The 20,640-nt window shown below is 40.7% G+C and overlaps 2 protein-coding genes across 2 annotated transcripts; one reads left to right on the plus strand and one right to left on the minus strand.

Annotated features, from left to right (window-relative positions):
• The first annotated feature begins 496 nt into the window (after positions 1-496).
• On the plus strand, positions 497-15,618 carry gucy2ca (guanylate cyclase 2Ca). Its single transcript, XM_069676033.1, has 27 exons — positions 497-644; positions 2,427-2,539; positions 3,102-3,169; positions 3,245-3,463; positions 3,562-3,680; positions 5,003-5,102; positions 5,239-5,350; positions 5,437-5,581; positions 7,311-7,396; positions 7,483-7,600; positions 7,740-7,821; positions 8,078-8,171; positions 9,348-9,410; positions 9,531-9,602; positions 9,756-9,860; positions 10,932-11,018; positions 11,282-11,414; positions 11,899-12,036; positions 12,380-12,468; positions 12,615-12,706; positions 12,820-12,978; positions 13,155-13,347; positions 14,477-14,651; positions 14,757-14,855; positions 14,963-15,057; positions 15,167-15,243; positions 15,414-15,618. Exons 1-27 carry the CDS (start codon positions 497-499, stop codon positions 15,616-15,618), a joined length of 3,186 nt encoding a protein of 1,061 aa, XP_069532134.1.
• A 1,097-nt stretch (positions 15,619-16,715) lies between these two features.
• Positions 16,716-20,210, minus strand: LOC138604460 (uncharacterized). Its single transcript, XM_069676397.1, has 3 exons — positions 20,067-20,210; positions 19,494-19,709; positions 16,716-17,396 (listed from the first exon to the last, which is right to left on the minus strand). Exons 1-3 carry the CDS (start codon positions 20,170-20,172, stop codon positions 17,074-17,076), a joined length of 645 nt encoding a protein of 214 aa, XP_069532498.1. The 5' UTR covers positions 20,173-20,210; the 3' UTR covers positions 16,716-17,073.
• Positions 20,211-20,640: the final 430 nt, after the last annotated feature.

Genomic DNA, 20,640 nt, shown 5'->3' on the forward strand with positions numbered 1-20,640 from the left:
TGCCCTCCCTCTGACTGCGGCACTGCCTGTCAGTTGTTCATTAACATAAGGAGGACAGGTAGACCTGCCTGTACCAAGGTGGAGGATTGAGCTCAGGCTTTCACGACAGAAGAACTGGAGCTGCGTTCTTCTCTTTTATCCACATTTTACTTGAGACTTTTTTCTATTGACTAAAAGGAGTTTAATGTAAGATTTCAGACAAAAGTTTCTTACCTGGATGCTTGACGGTGAATCAAGAGGCAGCTTGACTTCTGCTTATTCACTGAAGAGCCGCGTTCACTTCTGTTTACAGCCGTATGTCGTCAGTGAAGAAGATCGGTTCCTGTGGACAAATGTAAAAACCTTTCAGCCTTCTTTTTATCTGAACCAAGTCATATTTATTTTTTTTGACATGTAGAAACAAAATCCCGAGGAATAAAGGAAAATGTCAAGGATCAAGATGTTCAGCAGTTTACCTTACCTGGGAGTGTTGATCATGGCGGTGGTCGGCAACAAGATGCTGGAGGAGTGTTTGTCGCGGAACCGTAGTTACACCATGAATGTTGTTCTTCTGGAGGACAGCACGTACGAGTGGAGTCGGCCGTATGTGCAGTTTGCCGTGGAACAAGCCATTGAAAAGGACAGGCTGGAGAACACTGAACATGGTATGAATCAATACTTCTTCAATACGGCTGGATGGACCGTACAGATATTGTGAAAACTACAAAAAAGTAAAAAAGAAGTAAAGAAGGAAGAATCAATCCTGGCTGTCAGTTAGAGCTGATCTACTTGTTTATCATGGCTGGACAGCAGTAGAAGAGTTTTAAATAGTTCAAACAGGTAAAAGAAGCTCCTACAACACCGTAAAAACAGAACTACAGTCAAGATGGCTGATTACAGAAAGAATGTATGAACTACTTTAACCTCTGCACTGTTGTGTAAAAGATAGAGGAATGTCGAGGATGATAAAGACTTGAAATGTAATTTAAAATTAAAATAAGTCGGAGATTTTTATAAGAGGATGAGATCGCTTTTAAACGAAGGGTTAATATCAGACTTTGTTTTTATGAAGTGCACAATTAATTTGCCCTCATTTCATCCAAACTTAAAGACATGCAGCGAGTGAACCAGACGTGGGTTTTAGAACATTTTGGGTTGGCATTGATTAAGGGCAGGAAGAGGGCTGAAATAAATGTGATATAATGTTATATATAGTAACTGAATTTAACTTCTGGACAGTCACTTTTCCATTTTCTCCATTTCACCAAAGACGCATAACTTGCATGTTAAATATCAAATGGTTTCCTGACAAAATAACTTTTCCCAAACGATACACTTACTGCTTCTGAGGACGAGAAAACATTCACGCTCAGCTGCATTGAAGCGTCTAAACCTGGATACATTCAGAGCGGTTCTGCTCAAAGAAAAAGTCAAAAAAGGCTGTGACCAAAAAGAACAAGATTTGGCTTGATACCCAAACTTACCCGTGCATAGTTGAAACCTCTGGTTATATGTTCTGTATAAGTTTGCTCCAAACTGCATGTAGTATTTCTTTTGTGGCACATGCATGGAGCAAAAAAAAACCAAACATGTATATTACACTTAGAAGAGTCCCATGCAGTCCACTTGGAGTGTAAGTGGTTAATTTAATGTCCTGTATCGAACATTACCAGACTAAACATTCTGATGCAAGAAACCTACCAAACTTGCCATTAATAGCGGAGCAAGCCGTGCCCTCCACATTCTCCTGACTCTGAACAAACCAAAGGACAATCTTGGATATAACGGTGGCTTAAAAAGTGGCTCTTTTTTAATTTGGCAAAAGCCAGCTGTTTCTGGCTATTTTCAATTTTCTTTTCTTCTTTGAAGTTCTGCAAACCTGCAGAACAAAGTGATTTTAAACTTATTTGTACTTACAAGTATTTCTCCTCACAGTATTCCTTTGTAACGTTTGGTTGGTTGTGGGCAGAATCCATGCAGAAAGCTAAATAAAGCTAGGCTAAATTCGGCATAAAAAATGTGTTCCCTCCAACCACGCACTGTGTCTTTAAACATATTTATATCCCTTCAGATATACTCATTTAAGGGGTCCTGACTTACAGCTAGGAACTGCTGGAAGTGCTTTTTCTGAATCCTTTAAATTATTTGGAAACAAGATCAGACATTTGACTTTGCGCTTGGTTTGTGGTGATTTGTTGTAACAAACTGATAAGATAACATCTTATTCACTGCAGTAATCAATAATAATTATACTGCCATTGTTATGTTAGAGTTGAATCATCTTATTAACCAATGAAACTCTTTCTGCTGTAAATGTGATTTGGTAACTTCTCAAATTGCTATGCTGGCACCCTCAGGCTATAAAGTCAGTTTAATCTAATCTTATTAGGCCAAAGAGAATCATTTGTATTTAATTAATAACTCTTATCTTCTTTCTGCCACTACAGGGTTAAATTTCACTTTGACAGCCAACTACAACGGCTTCAACACCAGCGTGTACAACCGGCAGGGCTGCGGCAGCAGCACCTGTGAGGGGGTGTCCATACTCAAAAAGCTGCACGTAAGTGACGGCATGTCGAAAGTTTTTTTGTGTATTTAAAGTTTCCTTTAATCTTATATCATTTCTGGAATCTTAATTTTCTGTTGATTGTAATATAATCTAAGGGAACAGTCATTACAGGTTTTTTGTATTTGATCATTTCCTCTGGCAGATTTTCATGTCCATTGCTTCGTTACAGGATGGTGATTTAATTTATCAAAATGAAAAATGATAAAATAGGCAGTTTTTATTATTTCAGTTTTTGTATTTCCAAGAATAGCAACAAAGGCTGCTAGGAAGGAAAATGTCAATTACTTAAAACTTTAACAGTGAAATTCAGTAGAAAGTTCAGATGCAAATATCAGAGCTGGTAGCAGCCTTCATAGAGAGACAAACTGCATCGTGTGAAACGTAGGAAGTTACAGACCAAACTGACAAGACTTAATTAAGGAAATAGTAATCAGATTGGTGATCAGATCAGTGATCTTTTATCGACCTGTGCTACCTGAACCTTGCAGTGCTGCTGCGGGTTCACACAGTATTTGAAATGTTGAATTAACTCATGTTCTGTATCTTTCTGCAGAACAAGAATGAGGTTGGATGCGTCATGCTGGGGCCTTCCTGTACATATGCCACCTTCCAGTTAGTGGAGTGAGTATGATTCTACGCTTGATTATATCGACAAAAAAACGGATTTCTGACTTCTTACCGTGTTTTCTGCATCAGTGATGACATCGGCCTCAGCCTGAGCATCCCCATCATCTCTGCCGGGAGCTTCGGTCTCTCGTGTGACTATAAGCCCAAACTGACCCGAATTCTGCCTCCAGCACGGAAAATCTCAGACTTCTTAATCAACTTCCTGAACGAAACTTTGGATTTCAAGGACAAATGGATCCACGTCTACGTCTACAAGAAGTCCGGCATCGTGTCTGAGGACTGCTTCTGGTGAGACAACATAGGCTTCATTGGAGTGACCTCTGTAGATTCATTCAGCCCTCCAACATGAGACACTCTTTTGCTTTATCTCCTTGTTTGTTACACAGGTATATCAACGCCATGGAAGCACCATCTAATAATTTTGCCACAAATACAAAGAGAGAGATGCTACGAGGGGAGGACGAGCTCAAGAAGGCCCTCGAGAATAAGAAAAGACACAGTAACAGTGGGTACTTTTTCACTTGCATTTCTCCCAAATGACCATGTTGACGAAGCTTCAGAGCAGTCCAATTTGGACACATGGAGTAAATATATCAGAGTGTACAATTATCTGCGGGTTTGTGCCACAACAGGATCCACATTTTATCACATATGAAAAATGTACTTTGTTTTTAATCACACTATCAGCATGGCTCCAGGAATGGAAATGATGGTCCGGAGTCAGACCACTAGCCTCAGGGCTAACAGAGCTGACCAGCTAATAGGACATACAGTTAGCAGCAGCTAGCAGTCACTTTGGCAACAGGTTAAGCTAGGGTTTTTGCAGAGAGGTCAGTGAGGCCGAGCCTTTAAGAACACGCCCCTCTAGTGGTGTTAAATTACTGCTTGTGTATTGTAACTTTAAGTAATAACCTCAAAGATTTAAATTTAAATAAATGTCTGTTAAGTCACTATCTATCTCCGAATGAGGTAACACAATGGTGATTGAGCCTATGGCCCACTGATGAAGGCCTTTGCATTTGCAGTATTACAGACTGGGTGCCTGGTGCGAAAATCTCAAGCGGCACCCAGTTAGTGACGCATTTTCCATCACCCAGCAGTGGTTGGTCTGTCAGAGAGGGTAGGCGGAGCTAAGCGAGTATTGTGCAAGTCTCTGCAAGTGTTGCGAGTAAACAGTAATCTACTATGGCTGAACAAACAAAGAAAAGATGGATGACTACAGATACAACTTCAACAAGAAGTGAAAATCCAAAGAAAAAGAAACAAACTGGACGCTCAGATGAAGCAAACAGTCTGAAAAGGAAAGCGACCGTCAGCCAGGAAAATCAAGAGTTACAACCGGAGCCAACCGTGGACGTCACACATGCAGCACTGTCTGGATATCTGGGAAGTGTGCTCCTGCAACTACTGTTTATCGCCACAGACTTTAGACTTCGTGAAAATTTTAATGAAACATGCACTAAATATTTTAATGTGTAAATAATGTCTCAAAACTCAAACTTTTACAAACATTTACAAAATATTAATACAACTGCAAAACTTTCACGTTTAATAATCTTAGATTTGTGCAAAATGTTTTTTTGTTTTTGTCTGCAAATTTTTACAAAGTGACACATTCAGATATGTGCATAGAAAAAAGGTGATAGCTCCAAACATTTATGGCCCTTACTCCCGACAACACATGCCTGGCTCTCTCAAACCCAGCAGCATAATAACACTAAACTACACTAAGTCCATCCTAAAGATCAAATACCCCACAGACCAACTGCAAAGTGAAGCTGAGATATTTTCCTTCCTGTTAAAGTAAAACTGATTTCTATATTTCAGTTTTCATCATGTGCGGGAGCGTTGACGACATCGCTTCAATAAAGAGTATGCCGATCGAGATTGATGATGAAACCATGTTCATGCTCCTCGATATCTACAAGTAAGGCTGTCTAAGATTTGACCATTTTGCCTGCTCAATCTCACTGTGACGAAGTCTTTTGAGTGTAAAATCTGAATTCACAATACACTGTTAAACTTCTCGACATGAGACACACACCTTTTTTACCTTCCTTCAGCCCCGATTATTATCACAACACTACATCCAGTAAGATGATGGAGAACGTGCTGGTGGTCACTCTGCCACAGAGGAACTACACCCACGGATCAAACTTCACTTCCAACGACACGGTGAGCCAAAACTCCGACAGTCACAGAATGTCTTACATCTCGAATGAGTCTGACTGTTCTTCTTGATCTTCCTATCCAACGGGCAGATCAATGACTACGTGGCCGGGTATCATGACGGTGCTCTGCTGCTTGGGAAAGTGCTCCGAGAGACGCTGCTCAGTAAGCGCCGGAACGAGAGGTCCAGTGATGTTCCTCTGAGTGACAACCCTTTTGGAAACATCTCCTTCGACGGTGCGTATGAGCAGTGACGATGAAAGGCTGACAAGGCAGCAGAATTACAAAGCTCATGATTAAATACTAACCAAATTCAGACTTCTTGGTATGCGCTTCAGAGTCAATTTAAACAAGATTATTTTATTATTGTGGAGGGTTTAAGGATTAAAGGTTATTCGACCAATGAATACATGTTTTGTTGCTGAAAACTGCTTATTTTTGTCTAGTTTGTCTGTTAATGTGAACATTTCTTGTTGGCCAGGACTCTGAGATTTGTAGCTCGATGGGAATATTCCTGGTAAATTAAGAGTTATATAAAATAAAATAAAACGTAATAAGGTGTTATAGGTCAGGAGGGCAAAGCTTTCAAGGTGTTTAGTGAGGATCCGGCAGCCAAAATAAAGGACTACGAGACAGGCGAAACACAGCGGGTGTGCTCTTGATGAGCATTGTATCTTTATTTTTGTATGTTGGAAAAGGCTACAAGTCATGACAGTAGTTATATTTATTTATAGTTCACTTGTTCAGATATATATATATGTACTCGACTTAAAGTCGAGGTGAAATGAAAAATGTCATTTTAATCCTTTTAGATCACATCCCCGGTAATATGTGCATCTATTTGACAATATAGGCCAAAAAAAATACAGAAAATCTATTTCTTCGTATTCTTATATCAGAATCCGATCATTTTTTCTTCCGGTAAAACTAAATTTCACGTCAAGTTAGCACCAAACAATTTCAACCAATCACTCTGCAACGTTTAGCCGCAGAGCACCAAGAACGCTCGGTCAGTTAGCTAGCTACTGCGCTGTGGAGAACGTCTGTCTACGCCCACTTCTCAACGATCAAATCAAATCCCTCTAATGATATGTCCCGCCTGCACGTCCTGTTTCACTCGGAAATACGTCACGATACGGAAGCTGGATACTCTCGAAAAGCCGTTTCAGCTCGACTTTAAATGTTAGCTCTCTCATGCACTTCATGTACAGAGGCTCAGTGTTCGACGCAGCGGCCCCGGCTTCCTCTCTGACCCTCTGTGCTTTGCTGCATGTCACCCCCACTCTCTCTTCCTATACACATGTGTGAGCAGCAGAACAAACAGAGTAGAATAACATCAATCATTACAGAGGATAATATAAAACAGTTTTCCTCTGCCAGCTCAGAACAGTCAACTCACATCTCAGTGAACATTTACGTCTCTTTGCCTTGTGGTTAGAGTTATTGCCATGAGCCGATTTAAAAACAATCGTGAGAGGACACGATGGACTCTCACATTTGACTGGACAGCGCAGATCTGATTATGTGAGATTAGATGAGGACGACGATGACACAACAAAATTGACCTTTTCGTTGCTTCTTGGATGACTAATTGTTCTCTTGATGTGATTGTTGGACTTTTTGCTCATTTTGAAAGTTAACTCCCTGATGCTTTTTTAGTTTTCAGTCACACATGCAAATATTTGAGGTTTCAAGCTTTTTGAAAAGGTCACATTTGTCTTTTGTTAATCCAAAAAAAATACTACAAAAAGTGATGATATTAAGATTTGTTAATTTGAGGCCTACTTGTGGCTACTATTCAGATTTCAGTATCCATCTCGGCATTTTCATTATTTTCCAAAAATCCAAAGAAACATTTTGGTTTCTCGTTCATTTTGATACAATGAGATAAGATTGTAATTGTTCCATTTACAGGGAATAACAATGCTTTCTTTGCTGTGTGTGTGTGTGTGTTTGCTTCGAGCAGGTATGGGAGGACACTATGTGCTCGATGAGTACGGTGACAGAGACATTAACTTCACTGTGATCTACACATCCACCGAGACCGGCCAGGTCAGACTACTGTCCATTCAGCATTGAGCAATGTTAGTGCAAAGGTGACCGTTTGTAATACTTTGCCTCTGTCTCTCTTTTCTCAGTATGAAACCCTGTTAGTGTTCGACACATCGCAAAATAAAACCATTGACACGCATGAAAACCCCGCCCTGATCTGGGAGGGGCGTCGGCTGCCTAACGATTTGCCAAAAGATTCAAATGGTAATACACACAAACATGCTCTCTCTGGTGTTTGACAATAATTAAAATCCCATCTTTATTCTATCAGAAGGTGGATAAAGAGCCCTTCAAACATCACTAAATCAGTAAATGCCTTTTTGTTCATTTGTGTGTCTTCCAGTTTTAAATACCCAGGATGTGATTGTGATTGTCCTGAGTCTCAGTGTGGTTGTGGTGACAGTCATCGCTCTCATCTTCTACAGGTAAAAGCAGACACATCTCACAGCCTTATCACACGTCTTGCATGTAGATTTTCAGCATCAGTAAAGCTGTTTTTGACGCGAGACAATAGTTGTGATTGCGATAAAATGGCAGCTGAAAGATCAGAAGAACCAGCTCGCCCTCCATGTGTGTAATATTAAGTCATATTGTGATTAAATGCACTCTGAAAGCGAAAAGAGAGAAGAGAGTGCCTGTGTATCTGTGCTCATTGTCTTTGTATTTACTGTGTGTCTTTAGGCAGAATAGGAAGGAGCGTCTGATGCAGAAAAAGTGGTCTCATATCAACCCACATCTGATCGCTCCACTGGATGAGAAGGAGGTCTCTCTGAAGGTGACCAGCCTCTATGTTTGATCACGGCTCGCAACAGTTTGATGATTTACAAAGATGATGACGACAGCTGATGCTTGATTTGTTTCCAGCTTATACACTGATAGTCAGATACGCTAGAATATAATATATTAATAAAGCTCTCGGCCTGTTACTGCATAGGATCCCCTCGCCTTGACGCTCATTTACAAACTAAATCCTTGTGATTTAGGCTATTGAATTTCACAGACAGGGTCAAGTCCTTAATCCTGGATATAATTCTGTTTTTATCATATATTATTATATTATTTTATATTATAATGCCATCAAACAAAACGTCTGCACGAATGAGGGAGGCCTCATTGCATTTATTCTCCATCAAGGCTAAACGTTAAGCAGCGCATCCCGCGATATAACAGCTGCCCTCTGCTGCCTGGAAGTTGTAAACGTGCTACTTTGCTAACTAGATTTTGACACCGCCCTCTTGAATGACTCGGCAAAATAGGACTCTTTAAAGTTTCTTCATGCTTAGTTTCAAATTACATATTACACTTGACATTAAACATAAAACAGCAAAATGCATGTGCAGGCTGTTCATGTCCAACTGATCTGAGAAGGTCTGCTGAATGTGCTCGGTGGGCTTTTAAACAACTATTATTATGACGTGTGCAATATTTTTCTAAATGCACCATGGCAACATTAATTGGTAATCCTGGTTGGACCTGATGTATAATTTAGTCAGTTAAGAATCTAATGTAATAGTAGATGAGTGCTGGCATGTGTCAATATAGTAATATAGTGTTTGACTTTCTCCCGCTCGCACACGTGCCACAGGTTGCCGACCCCTGAGTTAGAAAGCTGATAAAGAAGCAGATTTACGAGATAAGACAAAACGAGATAAGCGCAGATCATCAAAATATAAAAAATGAAATGACGCCCAGATGAAATTATATGAGCTAAGAACTTAGAGTTAAGTTATGTCTAATACTGATCTGACAGATTATTAGACAAATGGAATATTGTTAAAAAGATTGAACTCCAGTATGCCGTCAGTTTATTGAAAGTGCGATGTTTTGTCTTTGACCTTTGTACGAGGAAACTGGCTGTTACAAAACGTGCACACAACGTTTTAACGAGATCACATCCTGATAAGATAAGGAGGTAAAATAAGACAGTCGTGTTTGTGTTTGCATGAAACAGATCGATGACGATAAGAGGAAGGACAGCACATACTTCAGTCACAGAGGCCGCTATGACAAGAAGGTACCGACACTCCCACTACCAAAATCAATATGTAGTCGAACAATGGAAGCAAAAAGACAGAGATGATTGTGTGTTTTCACTCAGTCTGTGAATGTGTCTTATTGTGTTTGTATTTTTCAGCCTGTCATCTTGAAAGAGCTGAAGCAGACTGACGGAGACTTCACAGAGGAGCAGAGGATTGAGCTCAACACTGTAAGATAAAATAAAACATCCCTTTCTGTCCCTCTTCGGTGTTCTTTCCCTGTTTTATTAGTTTTTGTTGATAAAGTTAAAAGAATGAGAATGAATAAGATTTTCTCTCTAACATTAAATAAAGGACGTCTAATTGTATGCCTTCTGTTTCAGCTGCTGCGTATTGATTATTACAACCTGACCAAGTTCTACGGCACGGTGAAGTTTGAGTACAGCGTGTTTGGGGTGTTTGAGCTCTGCCAGAGGGGCTCGCTCAGGGTGAGAGCCCACCACCACTCACACAGTTACACTGTCTTATATGGTGGATGACAAGGACAAAAGTGCTGCAGCTGCACAAACAATTTTAATTAGGAGAAACAGGCTGCATCTTCAGAAACAGTGCAAATTACATGGTAACTTACTTTAAATTAAAAAACTGAAGAAAGCAAAACAAATGCATAAATAGCGAACACGCAGCAAATGTATAAACAATGCAATGTCAAAAAACAAATGCTACAGAAAAACACTGCAAATCCAATCATCACATTGGCAGTGCTCCAGGCCATGCCTACAGAGGGCGCTGTTTCAGCTTTTACAGCACTTTTTTCCCGTTTCCTCTGTTGTATATGTTTTGGAGGCTTTGTTTCTAAAATTGTAGCCCATTTTTTTCCTAATGAAAATCTTTCCGGTCATTGCAGTACGTTTGTCCTTGTCAGCCACCGTAGTCTTCATTCTATATGCATATCAGATCCTGCTCTTGCAAGTGTTCCCTTTTATTAGTATACTGCATATTTATTTCACCAAACGTAAGAAGCTGGACCTTTAAAAACACAGGAAAAACATCTTTAACTCTTTTAGTTTGTTGGAGGTAGATCTCAAACACTTGCTATAAATTCAAAACAACTACTTAGAATTTATAGCAAAAACAAATTTACAGGACTTTTAAGAGAAATTTCAAGCTAGACATTTGTGGAGTCGAGTTACTACCATTAAAAGTACATTTAAGGGCCTCTTTAACCTACATTGTGAAACTTGCTGTGCTGCATTCACCTGTTAAACCCATTCTTTTCCCATTTACAGTTACAATAAAGCGGATTGACTTCCTGCATGTTGATCTGACATTACAACATGACTTCAGTACAGAAATGTTGTTTATGGCAGAGCTCTGTGACCTCCTTTTCCACTGCTCACAATGACCGAACTGTTTATTTGATAAGTCGTGGGTGCAGAGTTTAAAGAGCACTAATAAGTGTGTTCATAAATAGATGTAATAACATGTAAGAGTTGCAAAGGTCCATTAGCAGAATACTAAAGTGATATAATATGATCTTTATCTGTTTTTATTTTCAGTACATTCTGAACGACAGGATCTCTTATCCTGACGAAACCTTCATGGACATGGAGTTTAAGATATCTGTCATGTATGACATAGCAAAGGTATTTATATCACTTATCAAAGTTCACCTTTATAAATATGTCATTTAGCCTAGTTTTCTTTTTCTTCTTTTAGCTGTTTCCTGTAGAGGACTGAATCTGAATATATACAGTCTGATTTATTGTGTTTAAAATGTTGTAAAGAGGGCGTTCAGTTTTCTCTGTGCAGTTTACGACTCTGCTCTTTGTAGGAGAGGATGAAACAACAAACCCATCATGCATTAACCTCCCCGCTCAATACTGTCCTGCTTTTCTGTCCTCCACAGGGCATGTCATATCTCCACTCCAGTAACATTGACGTGCACGGACGCCTCAAGTCCACCAACTGTGTAGTTGACAACCGCATGGTGGTCAAGATCACCGACTTTGGCTGTCACACTATCCTGAGTCCGGGCAGAGGTGAGACTCAGGCTGTGTTCCAAATCGGTGGTAGTATATTGTACGGAGATGTTCAAATGTATTTTGCAGTATGCAACGCCAGGTGCCAGTTTCTGGTTTTGGAAAGTGGAAGTAAACAATAGCTCGCCAATAGCAAAAAGTTGCTTCTTAAGCTATAGCGCCCCCTTCTGCTGCTGTCTGCCATTTCAACTGCCGTTGTGACGTCTCAGTGCTTTGCATTGTGGGATACAGTAGGTGAGATAGACTGGTCCGATGCAAACTGGAGATTTTTTCCCAATCAGTACGACATCCGGGTATTTTTGGCATACTGCACATTTTGCTTTTGTTTGCATATTACTTACTACATTTGGGCCAAATCAGTACATGCTGCTAGTATAATATGGCATTTCAAACACAGCATCAGTTTTGGTTATCATTTGGGTTGATAATTGATCTTAACAGCCAGAATACCAGCAACTAAGCCTCTTCTCTCCTCTTCCCTCAGACTTGTGGACGGCCCCCGAGCATCTGCGTAAAGACGGGGTGTCTCAAAAAGGCGATGTCTACAGTTATGCCATCATTGCTCATGAGATCATCTTGAGGCGGGCACCTTTCTACACACAGTTCTGCTCTGATCTTACAGGTAGGCCTGGGTTATCTTGCAAACAATTGAACTATTAGGATAAATAGGATAATAGTTTAATTTTAAAAATGTGGGGATAAGACCCAGAAACTTTTAGTTTTTCTGTGTGAATAATGAATTCCTTCAGAAAAAAAAATTGTACCCATTGATAAAAAAAAAAATCTGTTTAGACATTTCAGCCTCTGTTTTACTTTGGTTGTCAAGCCTGAAATTTGTGGCAGATTAGACACATTACAGTAAGATGGGATGTTAATGCAGAACACCTGACCATACAGACTCAGTGATCATCCACAGCTGTAAGTCCTGCTCGCCTTGATTATTTTTATGTAATTCAATCCCTCAGAGAAGATCTACAGAGTGCAGTATCCCAGCGGCATGAGCGTCTTCAGACCTGACCTCAACTTTGAGGGAGCGTCCGAGAGGGAGATCGAGGTAAGAGAGCCAATAATCACTATGGAGGACATTTGCTATCATAGAAAGACAGTCTGAGCATGAAGGCGTCTTGGACTTATCATGGTTAATTAAAGACGGCCATCCCTCCATCTTTTCTCTCTTTGTCCGTGTGTGTTTGTAAACAGCTGTACAGCCTAATAAAAAACTCCTGGGATGAAGACCCAGAGCGGAGGCCGGATTTTAAGAAAATAGAGTTAACTCTGGGCAAGATTTTCAGGTACATCAACACTAACACTTCATTTAACAAAGATTTGGACACCAGGACACTTAATTGATTCATTAAAAAGAAATAAATATAATAGTAATATATTATATATTTGTTGGCCACAGTAACCTGCACAACCAGGCCAGTGAGACCTACATGGACAACCTGATCCGACGGCTGCAGATGTACTCGAGGACTCTGGAGCGTCTGGTGGAGGAGAGAACCTCTCTGTACAAAGCGGAGAGGGACAGAGCTGATCACCTCAACTTTATGCTGCTTCCTGGGTAGGCTTATTCTGTATCTGCTGGTGTGTTACAGGGGAGCTAAGAAAGAGTCCATGACCTATAGCTCAAAGCAAAGCTGTCATATTCCCTTACTGTGAATGTTACTGACATTTTTAACCCTTTAACAAGCCACCAGTTAACTTTAACACTTCCCCACTCTCCCTGTGTTCCCTCAGCCCCGTGGTGCGTTCACTGAAAGAGACTGGAAAAGTGAAACCGGAGCTTTTTGAGGAGGTGACCATCTATTTCAGCGACATTGTGGGATTCACCACCCTCTGCCACTACAGCACCCCCATAGAGGTGGTCGACATGCTCAACGACATCTACAAGAACTTTGACAGTATCCTTGACCACCATGATGTCTACAAGGTAAAGTGAGAGTCAGACACTAACACATGATATAGCTGCACAAAACAAAATTCAATTACCCCTGTTAAATAGTTTATATGGATGTTACTAAATGTACAACGCAAGTACAATTAATTCCGTACATTACTATTGAACAAAACAAATCTGCATACACAAAGTTTACAACAACAACCACTTACAATTACAATCCAAATCAAGGTCACCACAAAAAGCTTCTGTGGATTTACAAAATACCAATGATCCTTGCTCCCATTGTACGAAATTGATGCCAAAATAGCCCCCGTGATAGGCGCTGCCAGTAATTTATTGATGGTCCCTAACCCATTAATTGTGAGGGCTCGGAGTGCAGCTAGTCGTTCTCCCTCTACCAACTCTGGGGGAAGCTGAGTGTAGTATATGTAACTTAAAACTAATTTCACCGCAGTGGTTAATCTTATGCTATTTCGGAAAAACCAAGATACATGGTGCTGGCTATTTGCTAGCTGTAGCTACCGTTAGCCCGAGCCTAGCATAGGTAGTTTATGTTACGCTCGCGACGTTAACTTACAGTATGTATGCAGCTCGGTCTGACAATCCTATTTTTTCGTTGTCCTCCTCATCCTTCTGATATCTTCTTTGCTTGGAATTCCAATGTTTCCACCGTGTTTGCATTCTCATTAATGGAAGTAGCTGTCTGTGGTCCTCCCGACTGACAGAGTTGCTGTGTCTCTTTCAAAGTAACTTTGTCCACAATCAGCTAACTGGCACTAACTTTTCGTACTTCACTAAATCGATTCGACACTTGTAGTAGCTCCTGGATTAGAAACTATTATATTAAAGGGCGTTTATGTTGTCCTACACATCCAATCAGACTTTTAGTGGTACAAACCCACCAATCAAATCACGTAACAAAGAGCAAAGGTCAACGGTAATCCTCACGCGCGTCTGTGGAACTTCATCATGGAAATTAAAAGAGAGAACGACACATTCACAGGGTGTCAAACCATAATACCCAGGACCTGGGTACTAGGTCTGCTAACCAAAGCTCATCAAAAAACGTATTATTTCAGTTCAAGGCAGAACAGAAGATCAATCATAATTTCTTAATCATGTTGTCTATTAATTCAGATATTAATCCATTGTTTCCCAGGTTGAGACGATAGGAGATGCGTACATGGTTGCATCAGGTTTGCCCAAACGCAATGGAGACAGTCATGCGGTGGACATCGCCCACATGGCCCTGGACATCCTGGCATTTGTCGGGACGTTTGAATTGCAGCACCTGCCTGGCATCCCTCTGTGGATCCGTATTGGTGTTCATTCAGGTAACTGAAATTCATAATGACTTTGTCTTACTTAATGTAACCCATGTTCTTCGGGATAAACCCCCCTAAGAATTTAAGATTATATTTGCGTGTATTTGTCTGTAGGACCGTGTGCAGCAGGAGTGGTAGGGAACAAGATGCCTCGCTACTGTCTTTTTGGAGATACAGTCAACACCGCGTCACGCATGGAGTCCACAGGCCTGCGTAAGAGACAACACACACACACACATATTACCACAGTCATAATGTTACTTTTCACAGTCATATATGTAACTATTGATCCCTGACTCTTTCTCATGTCGTGTTGCTAGCACTAAGAATTCATGTCAGCGGGTCAACCATCCGCATCCTTCAGAGAACAGGCTGCAAGTTTGAATATGAAACAAGAGGAGAGACGTACCTGAAGGTCAGCTTTGTACTCATTTCCTGGACTCATCTGAATGCAAACCATACAGATACTGGTTACTAATCTAATTTCCTGTTTGTGTGTCTGTGTCTGTGTACCTGACCCACAGGGCAAAGGCAAAGAGATGACATACTGGTTAACAGGAGTGACTGGGAGGAAATACAACCTGCCGACACCACCAACAGCGTGAGTAAAACACAGTCTTACTAAAATGTTCATGTGATTAGAACTCATCGTATTGTATGAGTCGTTTTTAAAGTAAAGACTTTGACAGGGCCTTGGCACTTGTATATTACATAGGTAATTATGTACATTATTATTCATAATCCAATATAATCCTCATGGTACCTTCTCAGGGAGAACTTTCAGCAGCTCCAGCAGAATCTGGCTGAGATGATCGTTTCCAGTGTGGAGAAGCGTGGAGATGGGAGCGAGCTCTTCAAAAAGACCCTGTCCACCAAAGTCAAACAAAGAGAGACAAACAGCAGCCTGCAGGAGGGGGACAGCCCCCCAGAGTATTTCCATCTGGCTGTCACGGAAAACCCCAGCACCTACCTGTAATCACAGAGGAGATTTAAATACAATTTTGGACAAGGAGAAAAGAGGTAGACCTTGTCGAAGTGGGTCATTGCCTGATACCTGTCTGAATCAGCACTGCTGGGTTCCTGTGGACAGCTCAGTTCATTCGGTGGTTCATGACAGCAGTGGAACAAGCAGGCAAAGTGTTTATGTGATGATGAACGTGCCTGCCACAAGGTCCCACTTCTCTCTTTCTGCTTTGACGCTTTTACCCGCAACACCCATCCTTCTGCCACATAAACTGAACATTTGTTAAATTTGCAGTTTAACAGGAAGAAAACTCCTCCCTCGGATGCCGGTCTGTATAATTTAATATGCTGGTTGTGATGGAAGAAGTGCAATAAGTACACTCCTGCTCTTTTATTGTGTGGGACTGGAACATTTTCACACATGGTTTTAGAGAACGTCACTATAGCTGTGCTGTCCTCTACAAACTGACCTGTTGATCATGATAAGAAAGGAAAATGACTGAACTGTTAAAGTGGTCTAAAGAGTGTCATTTTCTACGTATGTTCAACTTATGAGGGGTATATTAGTGTCTGATGTCTAGCACTTTATAGTCTTTATTCTCATAGAACCCCTTGGAGGCACCACATGAGGATGCCAAAGTCAAACATGTTGCATTATAAACCTGGAAATGTTGATTTTCTCTTTTTAAATGTTTTACATATAAAATGGCATAGGTTTAAATAACGAGCCTTTTTGTGTTTGTAACATATATGGTAACCTTTGCCTCCTCCTGCCCTGCTGACAATGATAACTCACACATTGTCACAACTCCTTGGATTTTGATGTGGCATTAGTCCGTTAGGATCTATTTAGAAACGACATGGAAGGAAATCAAGGTAATGAGGTATGACGTTGCATGTACTCTTCATGACTTAACTTTGAACAGGTCTCTGATAATGTTTAGATGTTGCCTGCAGGAGGCACATTGATTAAGAGTTTGACAAAATTATTTACCGTGTAAATAGCTTTTTCTGCTGCAGAGACAGTGAAACATTACTCAAACAGTAGCATATTTGTCTTGGTACATTTCCAGAACATTACCAATATTTCTGTAATGATTATGTGTTTTATTAAAGTATGTTTGAAATACAGCACAAGATTTCGAGCAGTCTTCTGTTTTGATCTTTGGCAACATATTGCAGTAGAGTACAGTAAACTATACACAGTGTTACATGGAATTATTGGACACCAATATACATCATAACTCTTGTACTTTTTCAAGCAGTGCAGAGAAATTAAAAAAACAGTTACAGAAAATTCATCCAGAAACCATAAAAACATGGCAGAAAATAAGATACCCAAAATCTGGATAAAAAGTGGGGAAACTAACCTCATTGAGCTCAATGTGCAGAGTGCATGCAGTTAAGGAAAGTTTTTAGGGGCATATTCATACACACAGTTCATTAGTGCGCACACACTCACACACGGCTACACAGTTTTAGTTGTAACTAACACAGTGCCACCCAGCTCCGTGGCAGGAAGTGGGACCCTGTGTTCCCTCGCTGTGCAGCATGTAAGCAGCCCTCCGCCCACCTCCGTCCCAGCATGCCTTGTGGGATCCCTACAAGCTGTGAAGCCCTCCTCCCACCTGGTGGCCATTTGGGCCCCTGGGTACATATGAACACAGGGTGAATGGGCCCCGGCGGCTCTCTGCATCATCTCTGCATGATTGCTTATTTCAGTAGGCAGTGAGTGGATGATGACAGGTGGCTCTGGTTTCTGTAGGGGTTCCTGTTGCGGCTCTGGGTCCCCTGCAACACGAGCAAGTGAAACATGAAGGTGTAAATAAACATTCAAATGTCACTAAATGCTCAAAGTGATTTGAATCTATTGTTTAAAAGGAACTACTTTATGACAGGTGTGGATCTTAAGCTTGAACTGAAGCACTGTTCACACTCTGATATGACTCACAAATACTGGTCAAAAATACTAAAGGGAAAAGGAATACAATGTAGAACATTACTATTAAATGCCATGAAGAACATTCATCCGGTACACCAACATAAGGAGCCTCTAATGAGGACCAGGGTCTATAAATCAAAGAATTGACCTTCAGACAACATGGCTCCAAGACGTACATAGATTAAAAGAATTAGTTCAGAGAAAGAATTCTAAGTTCAGAATAACTTTTTTCAGAATGCAACAAATTGAAAAATTAACTAATAAATAAAACAACAATTTGTCTGTCAATTATGCTTCTTAAAATGTATTTATGTCCAACAAGTCATCTAGATTTAAATGCAGCTTTCTGTAGAGAGGAATGACCACTCTAACATTTGAGAACTGTGATTTTCTTTTACAAACTACATAATTATGTTTATTTTATCTAAGCACATTGATTTACATAATCACTTCATGTAAATGTGCCAGATTATCAATACAGATGCATTTTTATCTGCAGTGCCTGGCAGGTTTGTGGTGACATATTAAAGCAAAGCACATTAGCACAATCATACTAAAGAACATATGGACAGATAAACAGTAAAACATGACATAATCACTACTCCACATTACAACAGCAGAATTGATTGTCCTGTAACCTTTGTTTTATAGATCTAGAGGAGGTTAGAGATGCACTGTTGCTTCTCGGTATGTGCTGCACAACCAAGCAAAAGGATGACTTCCCAAATGTTCTATTGTTTCACTGTAATGATATGAATCTGACTTGTGTCTTATGTTTTAACAGCATCCTTGTTTCTACAGATGTACCTTAAACGCCATATTCTCCACAAATATATTGAGTAGACTAGTGTGAAAAGGAGCGTTTATCACATTAAACTGTGACACAGTGATTTGTTTCACAATGACTAACTGCGTAAAGCTGACACATTCACTCTGCTAATCTAGTTTCTTTACATTCCTGTCCGTCCTGTGGATAAAGCTCTATTGAGAGATAATTTACTCCGTCAGGAAAAAAGCCTGCTATTGATAAATTCCTGAGATATTTTTTGCTTTAAACACAGCACATGAGCTGGATTCCAGAGGATTTACATTATGGTCGTGATCATGTTGGCTGATTTTTAATTTGAAGAACAAACGCTCAAGCTTTTCAGCGTGATCTGCTTTCATCAGAACAAAGGCCACTTCAAGCTGCGTCTGTGTCTGAAGGCTCGCTGGTCACTGACTCTTAAATGTAGCACGGCTCATTACGCAACAACCAGCAACTTTTAAATGTCACCATCGAGCCAAACTCCTACATAATTCTGTTCTAAGACGTACTGCGTGCTTTCTGCTGTCTTTTTTGACAGTTTATGTGTTTTTTAAGGTTGTGTGACCAACCAACGGATGTGTGTTGGAACCAGAATAGCTGGTGAGAGAGGGCTGCTGACCCTTGGGACGCCTGCGAAGAAGAGAACAGAAACTGTGTAGTTTCTACAGTCAGGTTCACGAATGTCACACTTCATCACCTGCTCGCCTGCAACCTCACTTCCTCTCAGATGTGTGTGTCAGATGTCAGGTCCTCTGCTTACAGTACAAGAAATTAACTTTATGTTCTTACTGAAGGAAGATTTAGTTTAAGGAGGACATAAAGGAGGATTTAGGATCTCTGGGGCTGACATGACACATCGCCTCGCCTGACACATGATTGTATCTGATATCTGAAACTACACTTTGACTAACATATGACGAACAGCAGCTGTTTCTATTGTACAAGATGAGCGAGCTGATTAACACCAATAATGACACTCATGTTAGAGCAGAAATTAGTATTTAAACCATTTTGTAACACCCAAACTACACAGAAAAGTAAATACTTAAAGAATCCTTCAAGCTGCTGAGAATTCTGGGATATGTAGGTATTTGTGTAAAGAATGAATACATTTCAGCATCATATTGGTTGTCCTTACCTGGGGTGCTGCTGGGCCTGGTCTGTTGTCTGTATATGATGAACCAGAGAGCCAAAGCCAAGATGGAGCCCAGCATGGCCAGAATCACAAAGATCCACAGAGCCGGGCCCAGCACCATCTCTGGGTGGAACTTGGTAGCCTGGGACGTGGCTCTCAGCTGGACCACAGGAGACAGGTACTTGGTCCTCGCCTGGGTCACATGAGACCTGTTCAGCTCTGGGGGGAACAAACCGATTAACTACCTCAACAGAAAGAATGTTTATATACTCAATGGCCATAAAAAAAGGTTACTATCCAAGTGTTTATTAAAGATGAATAGATCCTTGCCTCCCTCTTCAGCTGACTAATCCGTGCTTACATATTAAAGTCAATTATGAATACAGGCCTTTCAGGTGGAAATCAACACATCTCTGAGGTTTTATATAACCTGGAAGAATTCAACATCAGAGAGGGGCCAGAAGATAAGTAAAGTTAGTCCAAAATCAAGACTAGTTCACAAACCAGTCTTAGGCCAACAAGTCCGCTCAGGAGGCAAGGAATAGTCTGCATTTAAAAACCAACAGCGAATCTCACCTGGTGCAGGTACAGTAGGTTTAGGTCTGGCACTGATCTTGGTCCTGCATCTTCTCAAAAGGGGGTCCCACCATTTACCAGCAGCCAGACAGCGCTCCTTGTCCATGATCTGAAGCGGGATGAGTGATGTGGGGACCTACGGCTGTGCTACCCTCCCCTGTACTGTCGGAGGGTTGTTAATGACACAAACCCAGCAAAAGATGCAGCCAAATGCAGAGAAGTGTGAGATACAGAGGAGGGATTCAAAGGTGGGATTTACGAAATGAGTGCAGGGTGCCTAACAGACGTTTCAGTTCCTTCATTTCAGAGGAAAGGGTGAATCACTACATGTGTCCCCGGGGGCAGAGACAGAGAGAGAGGGAGAGAGACTTACTTAAAAAACAAAGTGACCGTAAAGCTAATAAGTTTAAACATTGTATGACTGGCACTTTGCTATCTGTTATGATTTCTGTACATGAGGGTATTGATTCTTTTCCTTCTGACAGCTGATTTAGTTCTTGTATGTCTCACAGCAACTCCATCTCTTAGTCACTCAGGAGACACCTGGCTTCTTTAAAATCAAACCTCACTAGGT

Source organism: Semicossyphus pulcher, unplaced genomic scaffold, assembly GCF_022749685.1.
Source record: "Semicossyphus pulcher isolate SPU_LCO1_2020_fin unplaced genomic scaffold, fSemPul1.0.p SCAF_25, whole genome shotgun sequence".
NCBI lineage: Eukaryota > Metazoa > Chordata > Actinopteri > Labriformes > Labridae > Semicossyphus > Semicossyphus pulcher.